This window comes from Clytia hemisphaerica, unplaced genomic scaffold (genome assembly GCF_902728285.1).
Source record: "Clytia hemisphaerica strain Z4C2 unplaced genomic scaffold, Clytia hemisphaerica genome assembly, whole genome shotgun sequence".
NCBI lineage: Eukaryota > Metazoa > Cnidaria > Hydrozoa > Leptothecata > Clytiidae > Clytia > Clytia hemisphaerica.
This window is the reverse complement of record NW_027103510.1, coordinates 871,895-886,657: the sequence shown is the minus strand read 5'-3', so window position 1 is coordinate 886,657 and position 14,763 is coordinate 871,895. Positions and strand designations below refer to the sequence as shown.

The 14,763-nt window shown below is 33.9% G+C and overlaps 2 protein-coding genes across 2 annotated transcripts in view; one reads left to right on the top strand and one right to left on the bottom strand.

Annotated features, from left to right (window-relative positions):
- LOC136799151 (C2 domain-containing protein 5-like) overlaps window positions 1–14,763 on the top strand; it is a 62,522-nt gene that overhangs the window by 35,050 nt on the left and 12,709 nt on the right. Inside the window, exons 10-11 of the mRNA XM_067055859.1 lie at window positions 13,304–13,399; window positions 13,950–14,039. Of these exons, the coding sequence (XP_066911960.1) occupies window positions 13,304–13,399; window positions 13,950–14,039 (186 nt within the window). The remainder of the gene's footprint in view (window positions 1–13,303; window positions 13,400–13,949; window positions 14,040–14,763) is intronic.
- LOC136799017 (uncharacterized) lies at window positions 10,161–11,735 on the bottom strand. Its single transcript, XM_067055696.1, has 3 exons — window positions 11,659–11,735; window positions 11,318–11,506; window positions 10,161–10,621 (listed from the first exon to the last, which is right to left on the bottom strand). Exons 1-3 carry the CDS (start codon window positions 11,711–11,713, stop codon window positions 10,161–10,163), a joined length of 705 nt encoding a protein of 234 aa, XP_066911797.1. The 5' UTR covers window positions 11,714–11,735.

Below are 14,763 nucleotides of genomic sequence, written 5' to 3'. Positions count from 1 at the left end.
ACTATTAATAAGCATACATCAATGTTCTTAGTCAAATTACTCAATTTTTTAATGAGATAGATGTTTTTTTTGCTCAGGAGGGCTTACTTTTAATAAATATGTGTGTTTAGACATGAAATTTTAGTTGCTTGGCGTGTTTTTATAGGAAAATAGGCCAAATTCGATATTCTTTTATAAGCACATTATCAATTACTTAGGTATTAGCTTTTCTCGAGATTGGCTCTTTCATTCTTTATGATTTTTTGAGCAAAGATGCATAACTATGAACCCTCGAATGTGACGGAGCCCGATTTTCGAAAAAACAAATTTGGGGGCAAATTTCAGCTAAAAAACGGCTAAAAAAAGGGTTTTTTGGACTTTGTGAAATTGGATCATTGTTTTTTCTGACTTTTTGCATGAAAGTAGGTAAAAGATGGCTCAAGCAGATTTTTGTAAAAAAAGAATTTTTCAGCTCAAAAAACGCATCTTTATCTATAAGAATCACTACTAATAAGCATACATCAATGTTCTTGAAATTACTGAATTTTTTTATGAGATACGTTCTCGAAGTCTTGAATATGAAATAATATTTTAAGAGCATGAAATTTTGGTTTCTAAACTTTTTTTTATAAGAAACAAACGACTAATTTTAATAGATCGTCACTATTTGTGTTCTGAATGATTGTTTCATGGTCACGCTTATGTAGATATCAATTATATATGTGTTAAATGCATAACCAGGTAGGTCCATAAAAGTATCACTTATTTACGACAAAAATAACACGATTGAATCCAATTATTGCAGACCATATTCTTAATTTATGTCCATCAATTTCAGAATCTTGAGATTGGATCCGTTCTTTCTGATAGTGAGCACTTTGTTGACTCGGTTCACATTATCTTTTTGATCACAGACGTTTTACCTGTACATTGTTACTAATTATCTTCAAGCAATCCTTAAAACTTTCACAAAAATGCCCAATCTTTGCTCGAGGTATGTATTACATGCTAGATTTAGGTGGGGTTGTATCCTAACTTTAGAATATACGGTAAGAATATTTTAGATTTTTCCTAAAAAGTTAAGAATCCATCCTGAAATGAAAAAACACCATTCTTATAAAAAAGCGTGTATTTAGGGTTCAATTTAACGGTTCAATTTAATATCTGTTACCAAAAAAAATACAAAGAACAACACCCCTATTTCAAAAATGCTCAGTAGGGCATATATTTTTGTTTCTTCGCTTTTTGGACCTACCCCGGTGGGGTGAAGGTCCTATAAATTCACCTTTGTCCGTTCGTCCGTCCGTCTGTCCGTTCGTTACCAGCTTTTCTCCAGATTGAATCATAGGAATCATTTGATTTTTGGTACAAAGGTGCAAAACAGTGTAGGCCAAAATGTGACCGAGCCCGATTTTCGAAAAAAAAGTTTTTTGGGCAAATTTGGGCCAAAAAACGGCTGAAAAACGGGTTTTTTGGACTTTGTGAAAAATTGGATCATTAAATTTTTTTGATTTTTTGCATGAAAGTAGGGTACCATCATAGGTAAAAGATGGCTCAAGCAGATTTTTGCAAAAAAATTTATTTGGCTTAAAAAACGCATGTTTATCTATAAGAATCACTATTAATAAGCATACATCAATGTTCTTAGTCAAATTACTCAATTTTTTTATGAGATAGATGTTTTTTTTTGCTCACGAAGGCTTACTTTTGAAGCATATGTGTGTTTAGACATGAAATTTTGGTTGCTTGGCGTGTTTTTATAGAAAAACTGGCTAAATTCGATATTTTTTTATAAGCACATTATCAATTACTTAGGTATTAGCTTTTCTCGAGATTGCCTGTTCCATTCTTTATGATTTTTTGCACAAAGATGCATAACTATAAACCCTCGAATGTGACTGAGCCCGATTTTCGAAAAAAAATGTTTTTGGGAAAATTTGGGCCAAAAAACGGCTAAAAAATGGGTTTTTTGGACTTTGTGAAATATTGGATCGTTGTTTTTTTCTGATTTTTCTTGCATGAAAGTAGGTAAAAGATGGGTCAAGCAGATTTTTGTAAAAAAACTTTTCAGCTCAAAAAACGCATCTTTATCTATAAGAATCACTATTAATAAGCATACATCAATGTTCTTAGCCAAATTACTCAATTTTTTGATGAGATAGATGTCTTTTTATGCTCACGAAGTCTTGAATATGAAAGAATATTTCAAAAGCATGAAATTTTGGTTTCTAAACGTTTTTTTTTATAAGAAACAAACGACTAATTTTAATAAATCGTCACTATTTTTGTTCTGAATGATTGTTTAACGTTCATGCTCACGTAGATAGCAATTATATATGTGTTAAATGCATAACCAGCATCAAGGTGGTCGGAAGTGTATTGTAAATTTAGTCGCCCCACTTGTTGTTTGAGGATTTTCGAGTAAATTTTAATTCAGGGAAGAAAGATATCCTAGCGGGTGGGCCATAAAAATGTTTCTCTCTTTTCAAGTGGATTTTATTGAGTTTTAAAAATTTTGAAAGAACCATTTTTGCATTGGAAAGAAGTAAGGTAAATTAAAATTTTGACGTGTCATTTATGAAAATATTCGAATAGTGAAAGGTCGTATTAGCGAGAGTCAATTGTAGGGTGGGGCGTCAAATGTCAAAGTCAGAAAATTCAAGATGTAGTGTTTTTTTATGACAATTTAACCTATTGTGAGGCATTCTGCGCAATTTTTAAGGTCAGAAGTTCAAAATTGGCCGAACCCCCCTGGGGGTACTGATTCGCACTACAGTCAAAAATTGGAAAAAATGGCATTTTCTGGCCTTTTCAGGCCCGTAAATATGTCAAAACTATTGCAAATCTTATTTTTTTCACTTGATGTACTAAATTTTATGAAGAAACAACAAAATAATCATATTGGATTGAAAATTGTGCCCATTAGAGCCCTAAAAGAGCCGTTTTAAGCCAATTTCGGGTAGCAAAATGCTTTTTAAGGCCAATTTTGCAAGCTCATAAACTTTAAACTGATCGATTCACATGCCTGAAATTTTCAGAGATGGAAGTCTTCAATAAAGTCTGTAAGCAAAATGAATTTCAAGTTTTTCACTTTTTTCAAAAAATCATAATGGCGTCTTCAAAAAAAAGCAAAAAAAAATCATATTTCTCAAAAAATAGCATTTTTTAAGGCAAGCTTCTACAAACTGAGTTTAAATGCTGACTGAAATTTTTTTTGCAGTGATAGTATACTGGAGATACTCCAGGGAAATCAAAATCATTTGCATCTGGGATGGGTCTATGTCCGCCATTATGGAAAAAAAATCCCTGCTAATAGCCATTTTTCAGGCCAAAAACCCAAATTTGGACTGAAAAAATCTCTAAAATGTCAATAGACATGAGTCCAAATTTTCTTGCAGTGATAGTATTCTGGAAATACTACAGGAAAATCAAAGTCATCTGGGCGTGGGATTTGGGTATATCCACCATTTTGGAATTGAAATTCCTGCTTAAACGCAATATTTCAATCAAAAATCCAATTTTTGACTCAAAAAATCTTAAAAATGGCAATAGACATGAACCTAAAATCTTTTTGCAGTGATAGTCATCTGGAAATACTCCAGGTAAATCAAAATTGTTTGGGTTTAGGATTTGGGTATATCCGCCATTATGGAATTGAAATATGTGCTAAAACTGGCTAAAATACAACGTTTCAAGCAAAAACCCCGTTTTTGAATAAAAATTACTCTAAAATGACAATAGACATGGACCCAAATTTTTTTGAAGTGATAGTATTCTGTGAATATTCCTGGAAAAACAAAATCATTTCAGTCTGAGATTTGTTTACATCCACCCTTATGGAAATGAAATCTCTGTTAAAATGCTACACATTTCCATCCGATACATCATAATTGACTAAATATTTTGTATATCATATTAAGCAAAGAATGTGAATTTACAATCCTTTAATTTAGAAATACTAGTTGAAATATATTATTTAAAAAATCCCATTTCACTCAACAATTCTTTATAGCCCACTTACATTTCCATTTTCAAGACTTGTTTCGTCAAAAAAAGATTAAATTTTAGCTTGAAATATTATATACATTTTAAAACTGGCTTCAGTTTAAAAAATGCGGTCCCAGAAGCATGTTATACCTGAATAGTTTTTACCCCTAGAGTATTTACAGAATATTATCACTGCAAAAAGATTTTAGGTTCATGTCTATTGCCATATTAGAGCAGTTTTTAAGTCAATATAATATTTTTGCTTGAAATGTTGCAATTTAACCAGTTTTAACACATATTTCAATTCCATAATGGCAGATATACTCAAATCCTAAACCAAACAATTTTGATTTCCCTGGAGTATTTCCAGAAGACTATCACTGCAAAAAAATTTGGGTCCATGTCTATTGTCATTTTAGAGTAATTTTTATTCAAAAACGGGGTTTTTGCTTGAAACGTTGTATTTTAGCCAGTTTTAACACATATTTCAATTCCATAATGGCGGATATACCCAAATCCTAAACCCAAACAATTTTGATTTCCCTAGAGTATTTCCAGAAGACTATCACTGCAAAAAGATTTTAGGTTCATGTCTATTGCCATTGTTAAGATTTTTTGAGTGAAAAATTGGATTTTTGATTGAAATATTGCGTTTTAGCAGGAATTTCAATTCCAAAATGGTGGATATACCCAAATCCCAAGCCCAGATGACTTTGATTTTCCTGTAGTATTTCCAAAATACTATCACTGCAAGAAAATTTGGACTCATGTCTATTGACATTTTTAGAGATTTTTTCAGTCCAAATTTGGGTTTTTGGCCTGAAAAATGGCTCTTAGCAGGGATTTTATTTCCATAATGGCGGACATAGACCCATCCCAGATGCAAATGATTTTGATTTCCCTGGAGTATCTCCAGTATACTATCACTGCAAAAAAAATTTCAGTCAGCATTTAAACTCAGTTTGTAGAAGCTTGCCTTAAAAAATGCTATTTTTTGAGAAATATGATTTTTTTTGCTAAAAAGCAATTTTTGAAGACGCCATTATGATTTTTTGAAAAAAGTGAAAAACTTGAAATTCATTTTGCTTAAAGACTTTATTGAAGACTTCCATCTCTGAAAATTTCAGGCATGCGAATCGATCAGTTTAAAGTTTATGAGCTTGCAAAATTGGCCTTAAAAAGCATTTTGCTACCCAAAATTGGCTTAAAACGGCTCTTTTAGGGCTCTAATGGGCACAATTTTCAATCCAATATGATTATTTTGTTGTTTCTTCATAAAATTTAGTACAGCAAGTGAAAAAAATAAGATTTGCAATAGTTTTGACATATTTACAGGCCTGAAAAGGCCAGAAAATGCCATTTTTTCCAATTTTTGCCTGTAGTGCGAATCAGTACCCCCAGGGGGGTTCGGCCAATTTTGAACTTCTGACCTTAAAAATTGCGCAGAATGCCTCACAATAGGTTAAATTTTCATAAAAAAACACTACATCTTGAATTATCTGAGTTTGCCCCAAAAATGACTGTTGACGCCCTACCCTATCAATTGTTTAATATAAGAAAGAGACTTGTTGAATGAAAAAATAAACAGATTTTTCAATAACTTGACAATATGTATTCCAACAAAGAGCTAGTAAAACAAAAATGAATTTTAACGCATTTTCATTCTTTTAGTAGGGGAACTGTATCTCGGGACAGGGATGTTGTTTTTCGTTCCTCTAGCTTCTTTGATAAGCGATTTCAACATTTGAAAAATAAGGCAAAGAAAAATAATCGAAATCTGACGGCGCTCCATAATTTCACATAGACAAATATCACACGTAATTTTACAATATCGTCGAATCCTTCTAATACTCTTAAAAATTTGGGGTGCAATTGCAAACCTCAAAACTTTCTGTAAAAAGGTTCGTACCTTAAGCATATATTTTAAGAAAATTTGTTGTAATAGCCGATTGGCTTGGTTAATTTAGCTAAAATTGATTCATATTTGTTTAATCAATGAGACTGGTAACAAAAAGTGTTGCTCCGATCGAGCATTTGGTACTTTGCAGACCGGTCAAAAAATACAGACGGTCCCTACAGCTCCAAGAAACTATGATAGGAAAGCTTATATTTATTAAAATGACATTTTAATGAAAAACAATAAAGCAGATAAAAAACCGTTGTATCTGATTTAGGCATATTTCCTGTCTGTACAATCACCACACACATTAAGAGACCCTGGATATTAATCAACGAAATCGTTACATATTTGGTGCACGCAGCTAAATTTGAAGTTGATACCACGGACTTCAAAATCGAAAATTTTAGTTTATGGAGAGCTCTTTAACCAAGAGTTAGGGGCTAAAACCCAAAAGTTAGTGTTACTTAGGATTATTAATTATGAAATATTTCAAAGAAGAGAAACAAAGGACTTTTCGCAGTATAATCAGCAATAAGGCTATTTGCTATCAATGGTCAGTTGCCTAAGTATGTTTTTGTATGTCGTTTACTAGACCAATATGTATATGAGGCAATAATATAGAGAAACGATGAAATTTTGATATGAGTTTTTAATTCATCAAGATGGTGTAAAAATCAATTTTACAGGGAAAATAAAAAGTTTAATAATATATTCATAGTCCTAAGTCCGGTCCATTCTGCATTATTGATGCCATATTCGAAGTAAGTATGTTTACCATGGGGTAGGCTTGTGGTATCTACGTTTGGGGTGGAATTTGCCGTGTGAGTAGTATCCTTTGACGTTGAAGAATTTTTGGCTCTCCAAAACTGTCTTGTTGAAAGTTCCGCTAACATCTCGTTTGCATGATTCCTTGTCTTTGCTTCTGTAACATCTGACGTAGGATTTGTATTTGCTGTATCTGATTCGATAACAAGCTCTGATGTAATATTTGGTGCAGAATTTGCAGGTGGTGGTGTATTTGTATTGACAATATTTTCGAACAACAACTCGGACACATCGTCGATTGTAGAGACCACCACGTTTGACGCATTTGCGACGGTACCAGCATTTGTTTGGTTTGTCAGCGCGTGTGTTTTTGCATTCACCAACGTTCTTGTTGACGAAAACATCGACTCTCTTTCGGGAAATTCTTTTCTTGGGATGATATCTGACATGACCGGCATCTAAAAGAAGACGATGATTCTTATTGATAATTTGTTTTAATTACATCTTTGTTTGCTAGGTTGTTTGTGTATTTAAAGAATCCGTTTTCCTTTAGTTTGTACAAATACAGAAGTTGATTAAGAACGAGAGAATTTACCAGCTTGGTCTTGGAGATCTTCCGATTCTTCGTCTTCTTCTTCGTCTTCGTCTTCGTCTTCGTCTTGTTCAATCTCATCACTTTCACTTTCGTTTTCTTCATCTTCTTGATCCAATGGTAATTCATCGTCTAATTCATCTTCAACTGCTTCTGCTGCAGGAGTTTCATTTTTTGATGATTCTTCGGCGCCTGTTTGATAAATGAAGATATTTTTAAGATTAATTTTGCAAAAGCTATTGTTAGAAATAATTGAAAAAGTTTAAAATGTTAGCACTACTAACCATTTGGAAAGGAGAATACAGGATCGCCAGTAGTTTGCTGGTATCCACTAACGGATTTGTGCTCTTTATAGAGTTCCTATACTACCTACTATTTTGAAGAGGTCTGCGATTCAGACTAGATTCTCAGTAGAGAAAAAAATGTATTCTTCTATTGTTTTACTTACAATAAATTGTTGCGACCAAGAAGGAGAGAAGTAACAAAGCTTTCCAAATCTTCATTTTGAATTGAGTTGTTATCTTGACAAGTGGAACTGTGAAGATGATTGGTCTTGCTTCAGCTGGCCTTTTTATATCATTTCTTCACGAGGAAGTCCGCAGGCGTTTAATTGAGACTGGGTTTCTACCCATTATTATTTGGTTTTATCTCATCTTAGATCATAAAAACCCAAGACTTGACGAACTTCCTTAACGCCATGAATAATAACATTTTTCTTCAATGGGCAGAATGAGTAATTTTAATTTAAAAAAGACCTGGTGGTTTTCTTCTATTTAACTTAATTGTTTTCCTTGTTTGTCATATTAACCAAAAAACAAATAGGTCAAATATAGGTCAAATCAACCAGCGCGATATTAATTCCTTGTAAAACACTTCTATTATTAGAAAAAATGAAAATAAAAGTAGAAAATCTCCTAAAAAGGCAGCAAAAACTTGACAAAAATGCAAAATATAAATTAAAAAGACACAAAAAGGTCGAATTCATGGATAAAACAAAAAGTTGAACATAAAATTCTCCAAACCTTGGAAAAATTTGAACACTTTTGAGTCTGTAAAGCAATTTCTAATTCATCCATCCATGGCATTTGGCTACTGTGTTGAAGGTCGTGACTTTATCCATTAGCCAGGTCATACCACGGATTTGAAAAATGTATTTTGTCGCCTCCTTATTTGATACTCGGCAATCATACAGAGCTTCAAGGATGAGTGGAGCAAGCCAGGAAAAGGAGTGCCGTCTTCCCGTACCTTCTGGTAGACAGATAAAAAAGCGACTCTTCGGGTCCCAGTAAGGTTCACATGGCATTGATAACTGAAAGCGAAGCTAACTTGTTCGCGTTAGGGAGATTATTTGAGTTATAAAGGTTCGAGTTAAAAAGAAATTTGTAAATAACCTAAAGAAAGAACAGGTTTTCGTTTAACTCAATGTAGATTCATGATAATAGAAGACTTTCGGATATTTGAATATCAGGGGGGAGTGATAGTTTAGTTCCAATATCCGAGACTTTGAATGGATCAATCCTTTTCCTGTGCAAATTTTTGCACGGGACCTTTTTGAAGAAACGGAAACAGCGGAGATAATGAAAGAAGTTTTTTATTGAAATACCTTAAAACCAAGCAGTTCAAATAATGATCGATTAAGACATCGAGTTGATGAAGGAATCATTTGTAACAATGTTTGTTTTATATCAACGCTCTCCAAAATAACGTACAAAAACAAAATTTAGCTCTACAAGGATTAGTAACTACTGGCTTTTTAATTTGAATTGATATTGGCATGAAGTTAGCTGTCTAAAGTCAATGCATTATCCACTTTTAAGGTCAATACAAGGTCTTTTTTCAACCTTTTCAAAACAAAGATTTTAACTACCAGCTTTCTGTCCACTGTCTGCCTACTCTAACAATTAGAATTGGCTGGGCAACAAGTCAGCCGTCTAAACTAAAGCTTATGATTGATTGAGAAAATTAATTTTCAAGGAACTTCTTCTACTTGAAGGATGCAAGTGAGAGAAATTCATTAATCTCCAAATTAACGTACAATAACAAAATTGGCTCTGAAAGGGGTTAGCAACTACTTCTTAATAACTTAAATTTCAGGTACGAGTGTTTACTTTGCAGACAAGCCTGTGGTCTGAGGTGGTCTGCAAAATTTCATCTAAGCCGAGTGCGTGGTTTTATAATAAAAAATGCTCAGTATTCTACCCAAAATGCTCACCATACTATAACCTTCTGTCCAAATTTAACATTTCTGACAGCCTACTAATATTACCTTACTCTGATCCAAGTTCTAGATGAACCACTTTTTCTTATCCTAATACAAATAGTTGGAGTTGAAATAGATTAGAAAAATAGATCATGGGTCAGTACTCCAAGGCCCCAAATAAACATACCCACACGGTTGTTGTTAATTTTTGAATATTTTACGGACCACCCCGTGCTTATGAGGACGCCGCCCCCCCCCCCCCCGTTTAATTATTTTTGAAAATATTTTCATGTATGAGTTTTAGTATATAATAACGTTATATTGATGTTACTGTTTGGGACCTTAGAGTTTGTAAAATACCAACAGCCCAGTGGCAAATATTGCCCCATTGCATATTTCGTGCACAATGTCAAAATTCCAAGTCAATTTGACATATAACAAAAGTTAGTCAAATTTTCGTCATAGTAAAGGATTGGAACATAAAGGCTGTTTTGCTCTTTTACCGAAATATACGTTCTTTAGTTCTTTCTTTCGCTCGAATTTCTTGAAGACCAAAAGTTATATGGTAAAAAATGCAACAATTGAATTTTTGTTGAAAGTTTTCATATTCATCAAGATGGTGTAAAAATCAATTTTACAGTAACGTTAGAAGTAAAATATAGTAGTAAAAAAATATTAATAATGTTCAAGTCCGGTCAGTTCAGCATTTTGTTGTGGTCGATTTGATTGGGAGATGTTTACCATGGTTTTGGGTGAACCCGTTTGTGGTGGAATCGGCCGCGTGGGTGTGGAGCGTAGTGTGGGTATCCTTTGACGTTGAAGAATCTCTGGCTTTCCAAAACAGTCTTGTTGAAAGTTCCGCTAACATCTCGTTTGCATGATTCCTTATCTTTGCTTCTGTAACATCTGACGTAGGATTTGTACTTGCTGTATCTGATTCGATAACAGGCTCTGATGTAATATTTGGTGCAGAATTTGCAGGTGGTTGTGTATTTGTATTGGCAATATTTTCGGACAACAACTCGGACACATCGTCGATTGTAGAGACCTCCACGTTTGACGCATTTGCGACGGTACCAGCATTTGTTTGGTTTGTCAGCGCGTGTGTTTTTGCATTCACCAACGTTCTTGTTGACGAAAACATCGACTCTCTTTCGGGAAATTCTTTTCTTGGGAAAATATCTGACATGTCCGGCATCTAAAAGAAGAGGATGATTCTTATTGATAATTTATTGGAATTACAACTTTGTATGCTAGGTTGTTTGTGTATAAATTATGAATATAGTATCTAATAGTCGGTACCACTACATGAAAAATGCAACTATTGCCTTAACGGGAAGTATTTTCCGAACGGGCAGAAGGTGAAAATAACCCGAAAAGGAAATAGTTTCAAGATTGAAAATTTCATCACTTTTCTGTTTCCCGTTTTGGTCAAGAACTGTTCATCGTTCCCGAACGGGAAATAGAATTTTGTAAACAAAGCAGATTTTTGTTTCCCGATCGAAAAAAAAGTTTCCAAATAGGGAAGTTTTTAATTGGGAATGGGGAAAGTAGAATTAAAAAGCGATTACCCGGTGGATTTCTTAACTACCTGGTGAATATTATTTATTTTCCCTCCTTTACAAGAGGGACAAGTCTTTAACTTTCGACAGGCATTTCCGGAGTGCTCAGAGGCCACTTTCCCGATCGGGAAGCTGGTAAACTTACCGATTTGTTAAATTTAGTCATTTTGGGAAGTTTTCAACCTTCCCGTTCGGGAAATATTTCCCGTTAAGGCAATAGTTGCCTTTTCCATTTAGTGTTCCCCACTGTCTAATTTTATCCTGTCAATCCCTTTCCTAGCTGTTTAATTGTAGTAAAAATACAGAAGTCATTTAAGAATGAGAAGATTTACCAGCTTGGTCTTGGAGATCTTCTGATTCTTCGTCTTCATCTTCATCTTCATCTTCATCTTCATCTTGTTCAATCTCGTCACTTTCACTTTCGTTTTCTTCATCTTCTTGATCCAATGGTAATTCATCGTCTAATTCATCTTCAACTGCTTCTGCTGCTGGTGTTTCATCTTTTGACGATTCTTCAGCGCCTGTTTATCGAACAAAAAGTATTGATATAAATTAAGACTATTTTTAGGTAACAAACGAAGGTAAAGTTCACCTTGTAACTCATAACTATAAAGATTTTATTTTTGCGAAGTAAAGGTTGAATGAAATAAAAATGTTAGGAGTATTTACTTACAATAAACTGTTGCGACCAAGAAGGAGAGAAGTAACAAAGCTTTCCAAATCTTCATTTTGAATTGAGTTGTTATCTTGACAAGTAGAACTGTGAAGATGATTAGTCTTGCTTCGGCTGGCCTTTTTATAACAGTTTAGCAGGGGGAAGTCCGTGTGATTCAAATTAAGTTAGGGTTTATGAGCAATTTTTATTTGGTTTCATATTTTGCAACCTTAGAAAACCCAATATTCCTTCCTTGTTCTTTGACTCCATTTTTTCTTATTGTTAAAGTTCGGTTCCAACAAGGTCACAAGGCATATTATTCAAATGAAATTTTTTCAAGATGTCATTGATAATTAAAGATCAATTAATTTTTTGGTTTGCTTCAATTACCCATGGTTGTCTTCCTCGTGTACATGGTTTTTTTATAGGAACATCCAGAATTTTTGAAGTCTTGGGATATTTTTAACTCTTTGAGCTTTAAGCCTAATAATGTTCTTAACATGTTCTAGTTTTCGCCTTTTTTTGAGTATTTTTGTCCATTTTCCTATGAAGTTCGATGTTCTAGAGTCGGCAAAGCCTTAAAATGTTCTTAATTTGTTCTTAACATTTTGGTCAGCGAGGCCTTGTGTTCTTATATAGTTTGCTCTCATAAAAAATCGTGTAATGACTAATGCATTGAATTATGTTACCTCGTTGGTTTAAAGCCCTAAAGGAACTTTCAACCATTTGCAAGCAAGAAAAAGTGAAGCCTTAACCCTATTCATACTAGGTTCTTAGAGGTGGTTCAAAATTAGGGGGCCTTTTCCTGTGGCACCCCTTAACTTTTGATCTAGTGGGTCTTTGGGATGAAAATTTACACATAAGATCCTTGTCGTATTTAAGGTGACTTTTGACAATTTGATAACGTCACTCAACATGCCCAAAGTGAGCAAGAACTGAACGAAGGCTTAAGAAAAAAGTTCTCTGAGTCTAAAGCTTATTTTGTCCTAAGTATTCAATAAGTTACAGTTTAAACAGTTAAACAGTTTAAATATATTTGACATAAAAATAAATTTGTATTAATTTTTGTGACACTCTACTGTCAGAAATGTCATCATGCTCAAAGTTTTCGCTCATTTCGTGCGAAAGTGGAGACCGGCCTTTACAAACGGGACTAACTATTTCAAAACTTCAACCAAGCCAAGAGCTGAAAATTTTGATAGAAGACAAAATTTAATACCCTTTATTTAACATAAAATTCAAGAAAATTACTCTAAATAAATGCGTTTTGAGTCTCTTCAAAATTCAAAAAGCGTTACAAGTATAACATGCAGGCATATTATTTTGGCCCGTCAAACGGCGAATTTAGCCGGTCTAAAGCACGAGAAATTATAATTAATGCTTATCAATGCACAGGGTTTGTTTTTGAATTCGCCGGCCTAAAAACAAAGAATTTGCAAAATAAAACCCCTGTCATTTGTTTACAAAACGGATTCATTATCAAGACTAGATTTTGGGGATTAATTTTCGCGGGAAGTTATTTTCTTGAGACAATTTTTTCGCGAAATAATTTAATTTTCGCGGAACTTATTTTCGCAAGATGATGCCTTTTTTGATTATTTTCGTTCAATTTCCTAATGGTGTTTGAGATTTTAAGAGAAAGATTAATTTTCGCTTTTTTTAGCTCCTCTGTATTTTTCGTCACTTGAAGATTCCAGCAACGGACGATGATGCAAGACTGTCAAGGTGGATTTCATCAGTCTGTGATAATAGTCTTCTGGTAAGTCTTTTTATAAGAACATCCACAATCTTTGAAACCTTCAGATGTTCTTAACTTTTTGAGAAAAGCCTAAAAATGACTTTCTTATTTTCCCCATTTTGTGAGCATTTTTGTTCATTTTTATAAGAAATCAGGTGTTTTTAGAGTCCCCAAAGCCTTTAAATGTTCTGAACTTGTTCTTAACATTTCGGCCATCGAAACCTTATGTTCTTATATAGTTTGTTCTTATAAAAAAACTTATTCGGAAGAGCATTCGCTTTGCAATCCATGTGTTGTGAGTTCGAACCCTGGTCATCGCTAAATCACCGAATGATCAGCTTAGATTGGGTAATCTGACCTAGGAGGTAAGCTAGGGAGCTGAGAGTAGGTGTGACGCTCTGTCAGCATTCGACCTTCCAGGTTTAGCGCTAATAGAAAAGTGGATTGATTCCCTAACTCCCGGCTCCATCCCCCGTGGCGAGTATGAATATACTTACTTACTACTTTTTATACAACAAGAAATAGCGAGGATAGGAATTAGACTATTTTGTAATTTTCTTCTATGATTTAGAGTTTACGCTTGAAGACAAGAACGTTACACCCTTGTGCGTTGTCGCATGTTTCGTTTGATATTGAAATCACAGATGAAGAATACCTGCAGGTAACAACCCAGTTGGCACACAACGTTTTTTCGACGTTTATCTAATGTTCATAACGTCCATATAACGTTAGATGCACGTTGAAACAACGTTATATGCTTATTTTTACTCATTAGAGTCTCTATAACTCGAACAGGCGTGGGAAACACAAATTTGAAAAAAAATTCGAGTTTTTGAGTAACTTTGCTGACTGGAGGGACTAGAATACTTGCCCGAGTTAAGGAGACATCGGAGTCATAGAGACTGAAATGTATTTCATAAAAGCTCATTATTTGTCCATCAGAGGTTCTGCTTGACTGATTTTTACTCTTCCTTATATGGCCAAGAGCAATTGGCCTAGTCTGTAAAAACTTTAGCCAAAAATTTTGAAACTGGCAACTTCTTTTGCAACTTACATGTCTTCACCAGAAGACACACAACTCTACACTTAATCTTAATCCCGGAGTTGAATAAAGCTTGTGTCATTTAAAAATTAGTATTTAAAACTTATTTTTTAGTCAAATCTCTCTAATTCGAATTTCTATTATTTGAATCTTTCACTACTTCGAAATAAGACATTGGTTCCCTCACAATGGAAAGTGGTTTAAATTACTCTCTGTGATTCGAATCTTTCTCCAATTGGAAAAAAATTTATGCTCCTTTGAAGATCGAATTAGAGAGAGAGAGTCAACCCGTTGAAGAATTTCTGGCTCTCCAAAACTGTCTTGTTGAAATTTCCGCTAACAT